Genomic DNA, 19,172 nt, shown 5'->3' with positions numbered 1-19,172 from the left:
GTTTTTGATACAATCATTGTTTATTTATGCAATTGATTTCATATCGAATTACAGAAGAACTTTATTCTGATCAAGCAGGTCATTATTATTTCTGAGCTGCTGTCTACAATCTAATTCCATTTGCTCTATAAACTGGAGAGCTGGATTAAGGTTCAGTCTCTGGAGGATTGGGTCTGACTCCCGCCGCTCCCAAGTTTTCAGCTGCTTCCCACTTTCGGGTACATTCGGAATTCCCTTTGGGTGAGCAAGGGACAAGTCCAGTTTAATACGAGGAGTCGGGCTGGTTGTTGTCCTTCATTTGACAGGGCGAACGAGGAGAGACAATGTAAATAGAAATTGGTGTGAAGGAAAGGCGAGTGTGTGGAATTGGTTTAGTTGCTCTTCCTGAGAGCCAGCACAGACACGACGGGCATAAAGACTTAGTTTATAGCCACCTCTGGTTTCATATGAACATGTTTTACCCAAGGAATTGCTATTAGTCGTGGATGAGAGTTGAGGACGATGTTCCTGACGTCCATCGGGGTTTCCCCAATGTTGGTTTGCTGACTGCGGTTCTCGTTGTTCCTGATTTTAACCAGTGCCAACAGGATTAGTTATCAGATAAATAGAATCAAACAAAAACTCCCACGCTTTCTTATTCATCTGCAAGGTTTTGCAAAATCTGCAGACGGAAATCAAACAAAACTTAGCCGGTTTGGTGACATCCTTTCTTTCTGGGTGTTTTTCTCTCCCTAGGCCTCAGTCACTCTCGGTGTACATGTCAGTGTGTGTTCAGCTGTGTGTGTCAATGTGCTTCAGTTCTTCATTTTCATCATCCACACTTTATTCACCTTAGTTTTGTGGCTTCATATTAAAATCGTAGAGAGAAAATAAAAACAGGTTGAAAAGGTTCAAGAGGAATTTTGTTCCAGCATTTTTGGGTGGACACTATTCAGCTACTCAGTGTCTGCACGCTGCAAAGAGAAGGGTGATTGAAATTTTCACTGAGCAACATTTAAACAGACAGACACCGAGTCCTTGTGGTCGAGTGGTTAAGGCAATGGACACATCGAGAGAATGAATGTGTAAATGCAAAAAGCTCAAACTGATACCCTCAGACATCAGGAACTGTATTTCTTCCCGAAGCTGTTCCACGTGTGACATTTGAAGCTCTGATGTGAAACTTCAACTCTCACTCCACTGATTCGGGTGGAGCTGTTGTGTGTTTCAGTTTGCAATCAATAAGTAAATCAGGCTTGTTTTAACAGTTTGTACCAGATCAATAAACCTTCATCGCCTGGCCGGGAATCGAGTCCATGGTGAAAGAGCGGGATCCTCACCTCTACATTAAGAGAGAAAGCTATCTATTACCCTTGCAACGTGCTTTATCTACGCCGCATTTGCCCTTTTTCAGATACTTTCACCAGAGATAAGTTTCTGCTACAGGATTTTATTATGAATGACATCTTCGGGTAATGACAGCCACTGTTTTGAAGGGGCGAGCTGCAGCGAAGGGTTGGCACCAAAAAAGTATTGTTCAACTGGTCTCGTTCCAAACCCTGTGCTGGAATTAAAGAAAAACTTTGAGTTTGCTCAGTGCCTTGACTTCAAAAGTGAGGATGCAAGAAAGTACATTTCCATAGCATGTAATAAAATGTCGGAACCTGGGAAATGATGCTGGGAGACATAAAATAATAGACAGTTACAGCAAAGAAAGAGGCCATTCGGCCTGGCGTGCTGCATTCAAAGAGCAGTTGCTATTGATTGGTCAGGAGTGATATTTATGTCAGTGTAAACAGTCGGCAGTGAAATCATTACCACATTACCACGGCAGAAAGTCATCAGTGAAAGCAACTGACACACATCAAATTCTGCCGTTTTCATGTCACATCTTTTAATTATCTGATCTCCATCTCAGACATTTCCCGGTCTATCAAATATCATCCATGAAGAACTTTGCCCTGATCCTCATTCCACTAGGAGACTTACTGTGAGTAAAGCACAGCAAGTGGCTTCATAGCTCATTGGTTAGAGTAGTGGTCTTATAAACCAGTGGTTGTGAGTTCAATTCTCACTAGGGCCTATAGCTGAAATTCAGTGGCGAAGTAACCTTTGAGGAGTACACTGTAAAAAGATCTTGGAAATGATTTGAGTGGGCACTAAGATGGCAGATAGAAGGTAAGCAGGTGTAAATATGTTCACTTTGCTGTAAACATTAGAACAGCAGCATGCATTTCAAATGTGAGAAAGTGAATGTGCTAATGCTCAAAAGTGTGTGTGTACAAGAAATATGGAAAATTAGGAAACCCAATGGCATATTGGCCTTTATTACAAGGGGATTGGAGAGCAAGAATAAAGAGGTCTTTAAAGAAGTGTTTTGGTGAGATGGCATCGAGAATCCCGTGTGCTGTTTTCATCTCCATATTTATAAAAGGATACATTTTCAGTGGAGACGGTACAGAGAAGCTTCACTAAATTAGTCTCTGGAATGAGATGGTTGTCCAATGATGAGAGGCTGAATAAATTGGGCTTTATTCCCTGGAGTTTAGAAGAATGAAAGGTAATCTCATTGAAACCTACAAAATTCTGAGACAGCTTGATAGGGTGGACACAGAGATTGTTTCCACTGGTCAGGGAATCTAAAACACTGGGGAACTATCTCAGGGTAAAGGGCCGACAATTTAGGGTTGAGATGAGGAGAAATTACTTCACGCAAACGGTTGTGAATCTTTGAATTCTCTACCCAGAGGCTTGTGGATGCTCCATCATTGAATACATTTAAGGCTGGGATGGACAGATGTTTGGTCTCTCGGGGAATTAAGGGATATGGAGAATGGGCAGGATAATGGAGTTGAAGCCCAAGATCAGCCATGATTGAATTGACTGATGGAGCAGGTTCTTTGGGCCCTGTGGTCTACTCCTGCTCCTATTTCTTGTGTTCATGTGTATGATAAAGACACTAATTCATGTTATAATAAAAACAGAAAGTGCTGAAAGTTCTCAGCAGGTCTGACAGCAAATATGAAGGGAGAAACAGAGTGAAGATTTCAAGTTTAATATGATTCTTTTCCAAACCATAATTTGGGTGCTAGTTACGACATTTTGCACAACATCAAGACAGGGAATAGAGCCCAGGCGGTGAAAGCACCGAATCTGAACAATTAGGGTGTTTCTATCGCATACTTTTTGAATGAAATTAGCTTCCAACTGAAGGTTTAATGGTTTAAAACTACATCAGATCAGGTAGACTCCCTCTCTTCCTGCTTCTCTTATATTACCGACATAGTTCTGCTTTGTGCCCTTTGGCTACAAGGAAATCTTGTCCAAACTTTGCCAGTTCTGCTGTTAATCAGTAGGTTCCCACACATATACATTTATGAATATTCATTCCAAATAAAGCTAGAAAATGGAGGAAACTTGTGCATAACATCCAACCTATTAGAAAGATTGGGTTCAAAGCAATGAATAGAAATTGATTCTCTGATTTCATATACCAAATTGGAACACACCATTATACCGAGTGGATCCACTGTCTGTTCAAATGTTGTTCAGTGAAACTTTCAATCTTCCTCCGCTGTGTAACGTATGGGCACTGAATCAATAAGCAGTCTCTACTTAAATAAACACAGAAAACGTCGATCCTCTCTTGCAACTTCTAAACCTGTTGTTATTCTTTGTACCATTTACTGTGAAGATATATGATGCAAGTGAATAAAGTTTGTGACGGTAAAAATGAGTTCACCCCTCAGTGAACTGAACCACATTTACAGACACGCATTGTGTATTTAATACCGAGATAGATAGGTTCTTGATTGGTAAGGGGATCAAAGGTTAGAGGGAGAAGGCGCGAGAATAGGGTTGAGAAACTTATCAGCCATGATTGAATGGCGGAGCAAACTCAAAGGGCTGAATAGCCTAATTTCTGCTCCTATGTCTTATGGTTTTATGAACACACACAGACATATACACCGAGAGTGACAGCGGGCTAGGGTTTGTCGCTGAGGACTGGCAAACTCTCAGAAAGCAAGGATGCCACTAAGTAGCTCAGCTTTGTTCCATTTCTGACTGCAGATTCTGTGAATGCTTATGGATGAACAGGAAAGAAGGAACACAGAAGTGAAGCAGGAAAAACAGACGGGAGTGTCCGGAAGGTTCTGACTCCATTTAGCCAATAATTAATCCTGGGGGTTCCAAAAGGACAGAACACTGAGCAGTGCAATCGGCAGGATGCAAACCTGCATGGGCAGATCCCAGTGGAGTTCCAATCCATGGCCTTAATCACTCAGCCTTGACTGGAGACCTCAAACTGGAAAAATGTTGTTCATGTAAAATCATGGAAATGTTACAGCAGAAACTGAGAGCATTCAGCCCCACCTATTCCCACTACCCTGCAATTCCTACAGCCTCCCTTGCTCTCCCTACCAAGACAAACCACTTCATATATCAACGCCCCAAGCTTATCCTAAGGGATTTGATGAAACGTTCTGAAAGGACGAACCAACAGAAACTTTGGCAGTGATGAGATTCAAATCCATGACTCAATAGAAGCTGCAGCCTAAATCGGCCACTCAAACATGCTACTGCTGGCAATATGATAGTAACCATTGCCTTGAGTGGTACTGGTGCTGAATAAGAACATAACAAGTAGCAGCAGGAATAGACCATTTTGTTGCTCGAGCCCGTCACAGTTCCAAAAAATCAGAGCCAAGACAACACCACATCTTGAGGCCATTCAGCCCTGGTCAGAGGAACATCGGCCTTTCAGTTCTTTGATCCTGCTCCGCCATTCAATAAGATCATGGTTGATCTTGTGGTCTCAGCTCCACTTTCCTGTCTGTCTGTTCCGTCCCCTCCCCCCATAGTCCTTGACTCGCTTGTCTAGCAAAAATCTGTTTAATTTTGCCTTGAATAAATTCAATGACCCAGCCTCCAATGCTTCCTAGTTAACATTCCTCACACTAATAACCCCCGAGTGTACAAAAAAAACTCTTCATCTTCGTCTAAAATGGGAGACCTTTTAATCTTTTGGAAACTAGCTCACCTGGTCCCATTCCCCTGCCCTTTCCCTGGACATGCTGCAGGTTTTGGTCCAATTCCCTTTTGAAATCCACAACTGAATCTGCTTCCCCCACACACTCAATTTAACCCCAGCCACCAGCTCTGTCCCTCCCCCCTCACTGGACAGTTTCTCACCCAATAAACAGCCACTGCACCACCTGGTGCAAACCCAGGATCGGGATTTTCTTATTGAGAGTTTGTGGACTCCACTGGTGCTTGTAAAGCCTCAACATCCACTCACCTGCCGCCATGCCTCTCCACCACTGCTCCCCAAGCACTTGGTCGCCTCTAGTCCTCCCCACTCACTTGGCCCCCTCCCCCGTTGCTCCCTTACCACTCAGCCCCTTCATTCCTAACCGCCCACCGGCTCCATTCACTCGCGCAACACTCTGTTGCTCAAGTTAGACCCCGCAACGCACATGCTCCTGGCAGAGTCTGGTATTGCGCCTGCACAGGGAAACGTTGCAGTGAGGATAAGGCACATTCTAGGATCACTGCCATTAAAAGCTCACGTGGTTGAATAGAAAATTATGTTTTGCGATCCGAAGACAATGAAGCCATTGGGCCAATATGTACAATTATTTTTTTTTAAATCACACGTTCACTTCAGCTGCTGAGACTCCAATGGGTTCACATGCAACTGTTGGGGTTTGTTCTGCTGTTGGTTACTCCCAGAACAGAACTGTGGTGGAGATTTTAGGCACATGGATTGCTGGAACAAATTATTTAGTAATTCTGTATATTATCTCCATGGCTCCAATTGTAATCTGAGTTGAAAATATAATTATCCAGTTAAGATTTCGCCTTCTCCATGGCGGGGTTCCTACCCAGCATTCGCTGCGGTGCAGAATGTGCACTATCTTCTCCACAGAGGATCCCGCGCAGGCGCAGTGATGGGTTGAGAAGGGAGCATGCGCAGGTCACGCTGGCGCATGCGTAATCTGGATGAGCAACTGCGGGGATGCGGTTATCTCCGCTCCACAACCGGAGAGAAACGGCCGATTGTAGGAGGAATGGAGGCGGCCGAGCGGGTGGGGAAGATTCACAAACACCCAGGGGAGGCCTCAAACCCCAAAGGAAACTCCCGGTCCCGCGGTCACACCGAGCGGGGCAGCGGCTGTTTACCGGGTGAGCGGGAGGGATGGAGCCGGCGGCTGGGTTAGACAGGAGGGTTCACAAACACCCGGTGTAGACCCCAAACCCCCAGTAAGAAGATCCCGGGTCCGGGTTTGAACTGGCGGCAGCTGCTCGGGGTTTTCCCGCTGACAGGCCGGGGGGTCAACGGCCGCCATCTTTATAGGGGTCAGTCTGCGGCGGGGCGCATGCGCAGCCACGGAGGGCTCAGCCCCGCCCCTCATTCACTCCGATTGGCTGGAGGACCAGCTGCTGCCGCTCGTTCCTCCAGACCCTCCCCCTTCCTATTGGTCAGAGTCACAGAGAGAAACAGGCCCTTCGGCCCATCGTGTCTGTGCCGGCCATCGAGCACCTGTCTATTCTCATCCCATTTTCCAGCACTTGGCCCCTAACCCTGTAAACTGTGGCGTTTCAGGTGTTCATCTAAATCTTCTTAAATGTTGTTGCCTCCACCACCCCCTCAGGCAGTGAGTTCCAGACTCCAGACTCCAACCACCCTCTTGGGGAAAAAAAACCCTCAAATGCCCTCTAAACCTCCTGCCCCTTACCTTAAATCGATGATCCTTGGTTATTGACAGCCCTGCTAAGGGGAAATGCTTCTTCACTTCCACCCTATTTATGCCCCTCATAATTTTCTATACCTCTATCAGGTCCCCCTCAACCTTCTCTGCTCTAAGTAAAACAACCCCAGCCTATCCAGTCTCTCTTCATAGCTGAAACTCTCCAGCCCAGGCTACATCTGGTGAATCTACTTTGCACCTCTCCAGTGCAGCCGGGGAGGCCGGAGCTGGAGCCAGAGATGCCGTCAATCACTCCCCAGTCATTTTGAGCTGGAGCAAGAGCAGTGCAGAAACCCTAGGATGTGGGTGGGGAGGATTCAGAAACACCTGCTGGAGGCAGGAAACTCCCAATAAGAACCTGCAGCTCTGGGGCTTTTCACCACGAACAGGCCCAGGTTAATGGCCACCATCTTGCTTCAGCAGCGAGCTTTGCGCATGCCCGGCTATCCTGGTGAAACGAGAGTAGGCGGGGCTTCAGGGTCCCAGTGACCAGGAGAAAAGTGATTCATTCATTGATTTTATTCTCACTCTGCACACAGGGGTTTGAGAACTGAACTGAACCAGAGCAGATGGAGGGAGAAAACTGGGAGTGGAGGAAATATATGGGGGAGATGGTATGATGGGTTTGGAATTTAGCGAGGGAAATGGGAGTGTGTTTGGGCCAAGGGTTCGCAGCTTTGGGAAATGAGAAAGTAAAAACAAGAATTGTCTGCTCTGAATTCCTATGCTGTACTTACAGTGATTACTTTTGTAACCTCTCTTTACAGGTCTTAGAAAGGAAGGATTTGGAGATGTGCACTGAAACTAAACATCTTGGTTGAGCCAATTGGTTATCCAGAACCTGAATACCATCGACCTTTGAAGGTGGAAGGGAAAATGTTCGTCCGTTTTGTCTCCAAGAAAATAATTGAAATATAAATGTGACTGGACAAGTATCGAGACACATATACCTGAGTGAGAGTGTTTCAGCACACTGACTGTGGAAGGAGCTTTAACCAGTTACACAGCCTGGACAAACATCACACCATTCACAGCAGAGAGAAACTGTCACCTGTTCTGTGTGTGGACAAGGTTCCAATTGATCGGCTCAACTGTAGAAACACAAAGACATTGGCACCATGGAAAAACCTTGGAAATGTGAGGACTGTGGTAAAGGATTCATTTATCCATCCCAGCTGGAATACCATCGACGCAGTCACACTGGGGAGAGGCCGTTCACCTGCTCCAAGTGTGGGAAGGGATTCACTCAGAAAACCTCCCTGATGTTACACCAGAGAATTCACACTGAGGAGAGGCCCTTCAGCTGCACTTACTGTGGGAAGAGGTTCAGGTATTCATCCACCCTCACTACACACCAGCGAGTTCACACTGGGGAGCGACCGTTCACCTGCTCCATGTGTGGGAAGGGATTCACTCAGTCAGCCAGCCTGCTGAATCACCAGCGCATTCACACTGGGGAAAAGCCGTTCACCTGCTCTGTGTGTGGGGAAGGTTTCACTCGGTCATCTAGTCTTTGGTCACATCAGCAAATTCATACTGAGGAGAAGCCTTTCAGCTGCACCTCCTGTGGAAAGAGTTTCGGGCATTCATCCACACTCGCTGTACACCAACGTACTCACACTGGGGAGAGACCGTTCACCTGTTCTGTGTGTGGGAAGGGATTCACTCAGTCATTTGACCTGGTTAGACACCAGCGGCTTCACACTGGGGAGAGACCATTCACCTGCTCCGTTTGTGGGAAGGGATTTGCTCGATTATTCAGCCTCCAGTTACACCAACGAATTCATACTGAGGAGAGTCCATTCAGGTGCAGTACCTGTGGAAAGAGTTTCAGACAGTCATCTGTCCTCATTGAACACCAGCGAATTCACACTGAGGAGAAGCCATTCAGCTGCACTTCCTGTGGAAAGAGGTTCAGACATTCTTCTGCCCTCACTGTACACCAGCGCACTCACACTGGGGAAAGGCCATTCACCTGTTCTGTGTGTGGGAAAAAATTTGCTCAGTCATTTGATCTGGTGAGACACCAGCGAATTCACACCGGGGAGAGGCCGTTCACCTGCACCGCGTGTGGGAAGGGATTTGCTTGGTTATCCAGCCTTCAGTCACACCAACAAATTCACGCTGAGAAGAGCCCATTCAGCTGAAATATCTGTGGAAAGAGTTTCAGACAGTCATCTAAGCTGACTGTACACCAGCGAATTCACATTGAGGAGAGACCATTCACCTGCTCCGTGTGTGGAAAGGGATTCACAAGGTCCTCCAACCTGCAGACTCACCTGTAAATTCATAAATGACTGCAGGGTTGGATTCTGCAGTTTCTGCTGCTGTTAATCACGTCCAGGATTGATAGTCTGACAATAATTAGGTTTGTTCCTGCTGATGTTAACAGCCGTTTAACTGGCTGGAGTTTAATATTCTGGAGCTGTCACTGATTTTCTGGACTGCAGTGCCCCTTTTTAAAAGCACCATCTGTGATCCTACCCCTTAATTCAAGAGTTCTCAACCGGAACTAAATTACAACAAAATTAGGAACTATTACTTCAATCCTAAATTGATCTTTGGTACGAACTCTACAATTCAGTGTCTGAAAGGTTCCACTGATTAACATCTCCAATTAGAAAGTGCTGATTAATCCTTGCTGACAATTCTGACTCACTTGCACATTACTCACAGTGACACCTCTGTTATGTAATTAAATTATCAAGGAAGATAAACAAAATAGTGAAGTATTTTATAGGCTCATCAATGAAAGCTTCATCAGTCAATGTTGATATTGCTGAATCTTGGAAGTGGCTGAGTTCAATCATTTCTGACACAGCAGTAGCAACATTTGGGAAAGGTGGAACCACAACAAAGACTGGTTTGAGACCTACTCAGCAGAGATGAATCTGTCATTGAAGCAAAAAGCAAAGCCTACCCGATTACAACATAAACCCAACAGCTAGAGCACAGTGTAACTTGAAAGTAGCTGAGACAGTTGTGTAAAAGACAGGGAGCTACTGTGCAAATAAACACTGGATCGCCCATGTCAAGAAATCCAAACTGCCTGTGACAATGGAAATCTGCGTGCTGTGTATGATGGGATCAGGTGGGCGCTTGGTCTGACCATCACCAAAGTTACCCCCTGAAATCAGCAGATGGTGAAGTTCTCACTGACAGAAGTAAACAGATGTCTCGCTGGGTTGAACTGAACTATGAGCTGTACTCTCATGAGACAGATACTTCCCAGTCCCTGCAGCTTCCTGTCATGGTTTGAGTTGGATGAGGACCCTCATCATTTGAACTCAAAAAGGCCATTAATTGTTTAGCAAGCAGAAAGACACCCGGCAAGGATGGAATTCCAGCTGAATTGCTCAAGCCCAGAAAGTCCCATCTAATATCACAGCTTCATGACCACCTCCTTCTCTGTTGGGATGTAGGATCCTTTCCACATGACACGTGTGTGATTGAAGAATGATCACATTATACAAAATGAAAGGTGACAGAGGAGATTGCAACAACTACAGGGACATCTCACTCCTCAGTATCACAGGGACGACCTTCACTAGGGTCAGGCTTAAAAGACTCCATCTACTTGCAGACCGAGTGTATCCAGAAGCACAGTGCGGTTTCTGTGCTGGCAGATCTACAGTGGACATGATCTTCTCCATACGCCAGCTACAAGAGAAGTTTACAATTGGGATTGAATCTAAAATGCTGCCAGCTTCTGTGCTGAGAAAAGTGAAAGGTTATAATGACTGAGTGAAAGTAAACCTTTAAGTATGAATCACAATGAACTTGTACCATTGTAAAAGACATTGAAAAGTTTGATTCCCTAAAGATAAGCTTCAGCCTTGAGGTTCTGTTCCGGAGCTCACAAGCTGTGGGAAGCTCCACCCTCTTTAACTCTTTTCAGTCTCAGAAGGTTGAAGCTCCTTTTGCCTGTGAAAGTGAACTTTTTCAGTTTTATTTTTCTTCAGTTTTATTACCGTCATTTGGAAAGGTGCCTGGGGGAAGAAGAAAATAATAACATTTTGGAAAAGCTGAGAAAAATATCAAGAGAATTGGAAAAATAAAGATTGAAATCGGGTTTGGTTCATCCTTGATCTGAAAATGACGTTATATAAAGTTGTCACAAGTTTGCACATTTGAGAATGTTTCTTCAGCCCCTTTGCTAACAAGCTGAGAAATTAACCCTTTCCACTGACAGCACGGTGACAATTTAAACTAAAGGCTTTGCTTTTTAAAGATTTGGCTTCATCCCATTTGTTATTGTTCAAGACAAAGTGTCTGAGAACAGGAGATATGGGAGTGATCTGCAATCTGATTGCAAGTATCTGTACTTGTGTCTCTGATCTACAAACACCATAATATGAGAGTATTAAATGGGACAGTAAAGTTCCTTGAGTTTTCCTGAATGAGATCGAATGGTAATTCATGGAATGACATATTTAGAATAAAAGATAGAGAAAATCACACCACCAATTGGGAAATGGTATAATTCACTTGGGTATAGTTCAATGGAATAGTTCAATCTAATGTACATGTACATTCTAGTGAAAGTCAGGGAAGTGTAGATGAGACCAGTAAACAGAGATTTCTCTTGGTGATGTTTGTGTCCTTGTCTCTGTATTTTAAAAGAAACTGAATTTGAGAGTCTGGCCACTATCTGAGACTCCAGAACCATGCAGGGGTAGATCAGCAAAGATCTTCAGGCAGACACCCCATTGATATTTTGATAAGATCACCTGAAAGACCAAGAGTAACTTGCGTAGGTTGGCACATGCAGCATGATATTGGGATACAGCGTGACTGTGCAGATGTGATATGTTCCATGTGGTGTAATTAACATGTGGAAATGCATGGTGACCCTACACTGAAGAACAGGTCCCAGACATGCTCAGCTACTCGACAACAGAACAACATGAAGTGATTATTGTGGAAAATTGAATGAGACATTTTAAATCATCAAGACATTAACACACACTCCATAGTGAAACTAACTATAAAACAATCAGCATTGAATTAAACACACTGGTACCTATCAGAGGGACTAAAGTTAAAGTGAAGGGGGAAATAGAATCTGGATTTAGAAAATATCCACAAGGTGGATGGAGGTGAACAGAGAGATGGAGAATCTTTAAAGTCCGTGCATGAACTTTTGTTTGAACCAGATGTATTTACCACATGCTAAAAATGTAGAATTGTGTGGGATGATCAGCAGGTGGGGAGGATGAATCTAAGTCGATAGTTATCACATTTTGACATTTATTCTTGGTGGCAGCTCAAGGATTTGTGTTGCTGATTCTGATCATTCTGGCAGTTTTAGTATGTTATCTACAGTTTGTCTTCAAGAAATTAGGAAAACAAGCTCGGAGCTTAGAAATAGGTTAGTCAGAAATCAGTTGTGAGAAGTCAATCAGGATATTCCCTTTTCAAGGTGGGGAGATCTGTAAGAAATCACTGTCTAATTAACCTTATAAAATCTTCAGAAATGTATTGAATATTATAGGAATAGCTCTCTATCTTTTGCTTAGAAAGAATGAGGGGAGATGGGAGAGAAACTGGAGAAAGATGTGGGTTCAGGGCTCAGACAAGAGGAAACCTTAGAGACAGTTTGTCCCGGTGGGCTAGTGGGAGGGAGGGAAGCAGCAGAGGCAGCTGATCGGATTGTCTCAATCTTAGTGACAAAGAAGCTCCATGAGCTCCTCACACTTGTTGTTGGAGGTGAGGATGGAGGAGACAGGGGAGAGGGAGAGCCCTTCAAAAGGAACTAACTTGTGTTTGAGATATTAAAAAGACTTGACACATGGTGAGTTGAACATAAAGCTGATTTATCTGACTTTTATCCAGAATATCAACCACTATAACTGGGCTGTAGTTTACTAACATCAGCAGAAACAGCCCCAAATGAACATGGTTAGTCCCGGATGGAATTTCACAACAACATCCAATCACTGTAGTTACTTGTGAACCCGCTGGTGTCTCAGCAGGTGGGATGACTGAGTGAATCCCTTCCCACACTCGGAGCAGGTGAACGGTCTCTCCCCAGTGTGAACTCGCTGGTGTGTCAGCAGGTGGGATGACTGAGTGAATTCCTTCCCACATTCTGAGCAGGTGAACGGCCTCTCCCCAGTGTGACTGCGCTGGTGTTCAGTGAGGTGAGATGACCATCTGAACCCGGTCCCACAGTGAGAGCACCTGAACGGTCTCTCGTCAGTGTGAAGACGTTGATGGGACATCAGATTCCCAGAACTTATGCAGCACTTCCCACAGTCTGGACATTTAAAAGGTCTCTCCTCAGTGTGAACTCGCTGGTGTGTCAGCAGGTTGGATGAATCTGTAAATCCCTTCCCACACTCAGAGCAGGTGAAAGGTCTCTCCCCAGTGTGAACTCGCTTGTGAGTCAACAGGTGGGACAACCGAGTGAATCCCTTCCAGCACTTGGAACAGGTGAATGGCTTCTCTCCAGTATGACTGCGCCGATGAATTTCCAGCAGGGAAGGGTAATTGAATCCCTTCCCACAATCCCCACATTTCCACGGTTTCTCCCCATTGTGACTGCGCTTATGTTTTGACAGGTCAGATGATCGGCTGAAGCCTCGTCCACACACAGAACACGTGTACGGTTTCTCCCCACTGTGAACAGTGCTTTTTCCCTCCATGTTCAAAATCCAATGATATTCAGGTTACGATAGAATGGGCGACTCCATCAAAGTCTGATGTGATGTTTGGTTTCAGTTTCCTGACTGTAAATCCTCCCCTTCTAATACCCTGTGAAATTGATTTAAAACAGAAAAAAGGGAGTGAGAGAGAACCCACAAAAACACAAAGGCAGGTTGTGAAATTGAGCTGAATGAATCTGGGAATTTGTGGGGACGGCACGAGGAAAAAGTGACCATGAAAACTGCTGGATTGTCATAAAAACCCAACTGGTTCACTAATGTCCTTCAGGGGAGGGAACCTGCCACCCGCTCTGGGCCTACACAAGACTCTGGTCCACAAGGGAGGAGAGGGAGAGAGAGATGGGAGAAACAGGGGGTGAAGGGATATCAACAACACAACAAAAACTTTGACAAAATTTCCAGAAACCTCAACCTCCACCCTCGGAAGGACCAGGGTAGCAGGTGTATGTGACACACCATCACCTCCAAGTTCCCCTCCAAGTCATACACCATCCTGACTTGTCTGACATCCAGTACTAAATCAGCAGAAAGTTCCTCCATTTAATTACTGGGAAGACTGAAGCCATTGTCTTTAGTCCCAGCTAAAACCTCCACTCCCTAGACACCAACTCCATCCCTCTCCCGGGAACTGACTGAGACTGAACCAGACTGTTCATAGGAATAGGAGTAGGCTATTCAGCCCATCAAACCTGCTCCACCATTCAATCCGATCAATGTCTTTTTCCCCACACTATCCCCATATCCCTTTATGTAATTGCTAAGCCTGTCATCCATTCCTTTGTTCCCTCTAGTCTCAACTCCCAGCCGGCTTCCCACATTCAGCACCCCTGTAATCCAGAACTGTGCTTACTCGCACCAAGTCTTGTTCACCCATCACTCCTGTACTCACTGACTTACAAAGGCTCTTGGTTAAGGGGAACCTAGATTTTAAATTTCTCATCCTTAGTTTAAATTCGTGCAAGGTCTTTCCTTCTCTATCTCTGTGATCTCCTCCAGCCTCACAATCCTCCAAGATATCTACACTTCTCTAATTCCGACCTCATCAGCATTCCTGATTTTAACTGCTCCACCTTTGGTGTCTCTCCCAGCAGCTGCCAAGGCCACAAGCTCTGGAATTTCCCCCACTAAACACCTCAACTTCTCTTTTCTCCTTTAAGATACTCCTTAAAACCTACCTCTTTTAGTAGACCTTTGTTCATCTGCCCTGATATCTCTTCAGGTGGCTCAGTGTCAAACGTTGCTTTCTAACATTCCTGTGAAACACCTTGGAGCATTCTATCACACAATAGAATTAATTAATTAACGTTTCGCGGGGGCAGTATGTGATGGTCAATATAAGCTCAGAGTGGGAGAGAAATTGACTATAGCACAGGAAAAACAATTTCTGACTCTGAAAGATACTGTAGGAAGATAAAGCTGGGAAGCCAGCAGCACATGGTCAGGGGATGGGCAGCAGTGGACATCTCATTTAGAGAGAGTTGGCAGAAGTTACAGTAGAGTACTAAACATAGTTAAAACACACCCGGTATTAGAGGCAGGAGAAGTTAGACAGTGGCAGAGAGGTGATCAGGAATGGCAGAGGTAAAACAGAGCAACAGGTGGACATGGATTCAGATCCACAGTAAAGGAGTCACACCAGCCCCAGAGCCATTGAAATCTCACAGATAACAGAGAACAACAATAAAGGTCTCAATTGTAGATGAATACTCAAAAATATTAACCTCTGAAACTATTTCACTCATTCCAACTTTAGACTTTCCTGCTGGAGCCTGCGACTAGAAAGAAAACAGAAGCACTAGAGTCAAAGAAAAATCTCCCAGTTGAGGAAATACCCAGGGAGCGGGATGATGTCACCGTGTAATTGTCAATAAGTGATGATGTCACAGTGTAATTGTTGATGTGTGATGATGTCACACACATGGACACAAGAACATCTGTGTCGGTGCAAATCAGTGATCACCACACATTATGAAGGATGTGAGGGTCCTTGAGGGATGCAGAGTAGATTTGCCAGAATAATTTGAGGTGTGAGGGATTTTAATTGTAAGGTTAGGTTCGGGAAACTGGGGTTTTCCTACTTGGTGTAAAGGAGATTGAGAGGAGATTTGAAAGAAATGTACAAGATTATGAAAGTTATGTATAGGGTAGTTAAATAAAATCTTTTCCCATTAGCTGATTATAAAAGGATTAAGGGACAGAGATTTAAGATTTTAGGCAAGATCCACAAGGGGGATGTGAGAAAGAGATTTTTTACACGGTGACTGGTAGTGACCTGGAACTCAATGCTTACATTCAAAGGCTGATGATATTAAGGAGCTGAGGAATCAAGTGACTTTCAGATGTTGATGTGCTGTTTGGCTTGAGTTTCCCCTCCTCTTCCAAAATCCTGTAAATGGAATACACTGTCAGTCCATGACAGAAATTCTGAAAGGATTCTCTTGGCTTGAGTTTGCTGTGTGTAAATCCTCCCCTTCTAATCCCCTGTAAAAGGAGTTTCCAAAATCCATCCTGTCAGTCCAGGATAGAAATTCACATCATTCTTTCCTCCTGCTACCTGGACCAGGATGACCGCGCATGCGCCCTGCTGCATATTGCCCCCTATAAAGATGGCGGCCGTTACACTGGGCCTGACGAAAGGAGAAATCCAGAATTTTTGGGCCCGTTCTCTGTAAACACGAGACCAGGTACCTTGTTATTTGGGGTCTGCAGCCTGCACTGTATCTTTATGAAGCCTCCCTGCCCACACCGCTGGCTCCATTCCTCCTCACACACCCACTAACTCTGTTAGTTTGCTCCGCTCGACATTCACTCACCCGCTATAAGCAGCTTCAGTCACAGACCAGCACTGCGCATGCTCATGAAACAGACCGCAATGCGCATGCTTCAAACACACACACACACACACACACACACACACACACACACAGAGTAATGCGCATGTGCAGGAAGCTTTAATGGGGATAGGGCACATTCTGCTCCGCAGTGAATACTGGGTGACCAACCCGTCATTCAAAGGTGATAATGTGCAACAGAAACCTATGTCCTGTAATCAGAATACGATGCCAAGAGGGCAAGATATAAAATTATTGAATCAATCGATGCAGTGACCAGATTGGTCTGGTCTCCACCATATAATTCTCTCCTGTATGTAATGAACTGCAGAACAAAGCCCCACAGCTAGACCTGAACCCAGTGGAGTCTCAGCAGTTGGGGTGAGCAGGTGCCTTTTTTTCACTCCCAAACATGGAACATTAAATGCCTCTTGCCAGTAGCAATGCCCTGACTGTGGATCAAACTCTATGAACTTTTCAAGTTGGAGTGTTAACATGTGGGCAAACTGAATAAAGCCCTTTGCACTCATAAAGTATCTGAATGGCCTCGCACCAGTGAGACTGTGTTGCTGTGTCAGTACAAGGGATGATGAGTGAATCCCTTGCCATTTCCAGCTGGTGAATGATCTGTTTACAGTTTGAGTTTACCTATATGTTTTCAGCTCAGACATGGTTCTCGAAATCTACTGGTAATGGGTTCGTCCATAAGAACAAGGAGCAGGAGTAGGCCATTCGGCCCCTCAAGCCTGCTCCGCCATTCAATAAGATCATGGCTGATCTGAAAGTAACCCAAAATCTATATTGTGCTTACCCCCGATAATTTATCCCCCCCTTGCTTACCAAGAATATATCCACCTCTGTTTTAAAAATATTCAAAGACTTTTCTTCCACAATCTTTTCAGGAAGGGAGTTCCAAAGACTCATGGCCCTCTGAGAGAAAAAGAACTTTGCTTCAGCTCCGTTTTAAATCGGTGACCCTTTATTTTTAAACTGTAATCCCTAGTTCTAGATTCTCCCACAAGAGGCAACATCCTCTCCATATTAACCCTGTCAAGTCCCCTCAGCATCTCATATGTTTCACTAAGGAGTTAAAGAAATGCAAAATAGTGCAGGTGCTGGCTATCTGAAATAAAAACAGAAAATACTGGAATTCTCAAGAAATCTGTTAGCGTCTGTGGAGAGATAAACATGGTTTTCATTTCAGGCCTGTAACCTTTCATCAGAACTGCACTGCATCTGAACTGTTAATTTTGCCTCTCAATCCAAAGATGCTGCCTGGTGTAATCAGGGAACTCAAGAAGGAAAAAAGAAAATCACATTGAGGAAGGAATCAGATTGGACTGTTTCCATATAACCATAATGAATGTCCCATCCTTTATTTTGAAAGAATAAAACTGATAGAGAGTGATAGTCATCTGGGTAGTGGCAACCTCAAGATTTGACTCACATTCACTCTGGTAGGGATACCTTGTTGGCTGACCTTTCATAAGTCTCTGTGGCGCAATTGGTCAGAGTGTTTGCCTGTTTATCGAAAGGTTGGTGATTCAAGACCATCCAGCGGCAAAGCTGTTACTGTTTTCCCTCCATCAGTATTCATTATCACATGTTCCGCATTGTCACCGGGTACTTGGCCTGCAAAATAATATCCCCAAAATGGTGCCAGATTTACTGTTACCCACACAAAAAGCAAACACACAAACACATATAATGAGAAAAGATTTGAGCCTACTAAATACCTTCATCGAACCCATTAGAAATCTAGGAAATTATTGGATTCAAACAAAGCCATCAATTAATCTCTCTTCCTCAGCTCCACAGTGAGTGAGACAGGGAAAAGCAGAAAATCAACCCGGGCCAAACCTCCCAATACACCGAGCACTGGCTCAGGGAAACGCAGGTAGATTGTATCCTGGTCACTAAACCTCCGAGCAGCATTTACAAAATACCCAAGTTTTTGAGTCACAAATAAAAGTCACATCAACTTTCTAAAGCTTTTCACTGTATTTGTTCTCAAGTATAAGATTTGCAGCTGAGGCAAAGCTTCAACCCTCACTCCACTGATTCTGGTGGGGCTGTTAAATGTTGCCATGAAATCGTTTTAACAACTTCACACCAACTCCCTCTCACCCCCGCCACACTGCCCTGAAATTCATGTTTTCAGATTACCCCTACATTCTTTTTGATTCAGCTTGGTTTTCTATTGTGATATGAAAAGAACGTTGTCAAAAACTGCCTTTTCCTCATTTCATTTTAACCTCTATATATCTACTTATTTACGAAACTCTGCCTTTGAATTCCCTTGTTTTCCACCTCGTAAAAATGTGCCTCCAATTTCCCAGAATCATCTTCGCTTTGAAGTCCTCCAATTCCACAATTACCCTTTTGCTGCCAGTTTTTGTTTTCACTCCAACGCGCCAGGGTCAAATCCCCACTGAACTCATTAATGTTTATCTTTGTTTTGCGCTTTATTGAGTTTGTCCCCTTTCCATAATCTCTCTAAACTTGACATTTTGGTCATTCTTTCACAAAGCTTTACCCACTGAAATATGCTCCAGTTGCCTCACTTCATTCCCAGACACAGATCCAGCACTGTTTTCATACTGAATGGGCGAGGGAACAAAGACACTGATTATGTGGAATGTGCCGCCAGGAAGTCTGGTGAAGGCAGGTTCAATAGAAGTATTCAAGAGAATATTAGATGATTATTTGAATAGAAACAATGTGAAGGAGTACGGGGATGGCAGGGCAATGACACTAGGTCATAAGGCTCACTTGGAGAGCCAGCACGGAAACAATGGGCCGAATGGCCTCCTTCTGTGCCATTAAAAGTCTGATTCTGTAAAGTCGTGCTTGCATTCAATTCAAAATATTACCCCTTCTCTTGGCCAGTAGTATAGATCATATCCCAGTCTAAATTAGGATAATTGAAGGTTCCCATTATC

The 19,172-nt window shown here is 44.4% G+C and overlaps 2 protein-coding genes across 4 annotated transcripts; one reads left to right on the top strand and one right to left on the bottom strand.

Moving 5' to 3' along the window:
* The first annotated feature begins 5,951 nt into the window (after positions 1 to 5,951).
* On the top strand, positions 5,952 to 11,323 carry LOC121273823 (zinc finger protein 180-like). The gene is made up of 2 exons (XM_041180972.1): positions 5,952 to 6,165; positions 7,499 to 11,323. Exon 2 carries the CDS (start codon positions 7,850 to 7,852, stop codon positions 8,876 to 8,878), a length of 1,029 nt encoding a protein of 342 aa, XP_041036906.1. The 5' UTR covers positions 5,952 to 6,165; positions 7,499 to 7,849; the 3' UTR covers positions 8,879 to 11,323.
* On the bottom strand, positions 11,282 to 16,251 carry LOC121273824 (zinc finger protein 774-like). Of its 3 annotated transcripts, XR_005942081.1 has the most exons (3): positions 16,213 to 16,251; positions 15,690 to 15,785; positions 11,282 to 13,487 (listed from the first exon to the last, which is right to left on the bottom strand). XR_005942081.1 is itself a non-coding variant. In XM_041180975.1 (2 exons), the coding sequence occupies exon 2, from the start codon at positions 13,376 to 13,378 to the stop codon at positions 12,677 to 12,679; it is 702 nt and encodes a 233-aa protein (XP_041036909.1). In that variant the 5' UTR covers positions 13,379 to 13,487; positions 16,213 to 16,237; the 3' UTR covers positions 11,282 to 12,676. The 3 variants fall into 3 exon arrangements, 2 of the variants coding, with proteins under 2 accessions (XP_041036909.1, XP_041036907.1); XM_041180975.1 differs by lacking the exon at positions 15,690 to 15,785 and having other exon boundaries at positions 16,213 to 16,237; XM_041180973.1 differs by lacking the exon at positions 15,690 to 15,785 and having other exon boundaries at positions 16,088 to 16,233.
* Between the last annotated feature and the right edge of the window lie 2,921 nt (positions 16,252 to 19,172).

This window comes from Carcharodon carcharias (genome assembly GCF_017639515.1).
Source record: "Carcharodon carcharias isolate sCarCar2 chromosome 27 unlocalized genomic scaffold, sCarCar2.pri SUPER_27_unloc_18, whole genome shotgun sequence".
NCBI classification, from domain to species: domain Eukaryota; kingdom Metazoa; phylum Chordata; class Chondrichthyes; order Lamniformes; family Lamnidae; genus Carcharodon; species Carcharodon carcharias.
Note: the sequence above shows the minus strand (reverse complement) of the source record. Positions and strands in the feature narration are given on the sequence as shown.

Bases quoted from the DNA above. Each gene is read 5' to 3' on its own strand.
- LOC121273823 (XM_041180972.1), top strand. From the start codon at position 7,850: ATGGAAAAACCTTGGAAATGTGAGGACTGTGGTAAAGGATTCATTTAT.
- LOC121273824 (XM_041180975.1), bottom strand. From the start codon at position 13,378: ATGGAGGGAAAAAGCACTGTTCACAGTGGGGAGAAACCGTACACGTGT.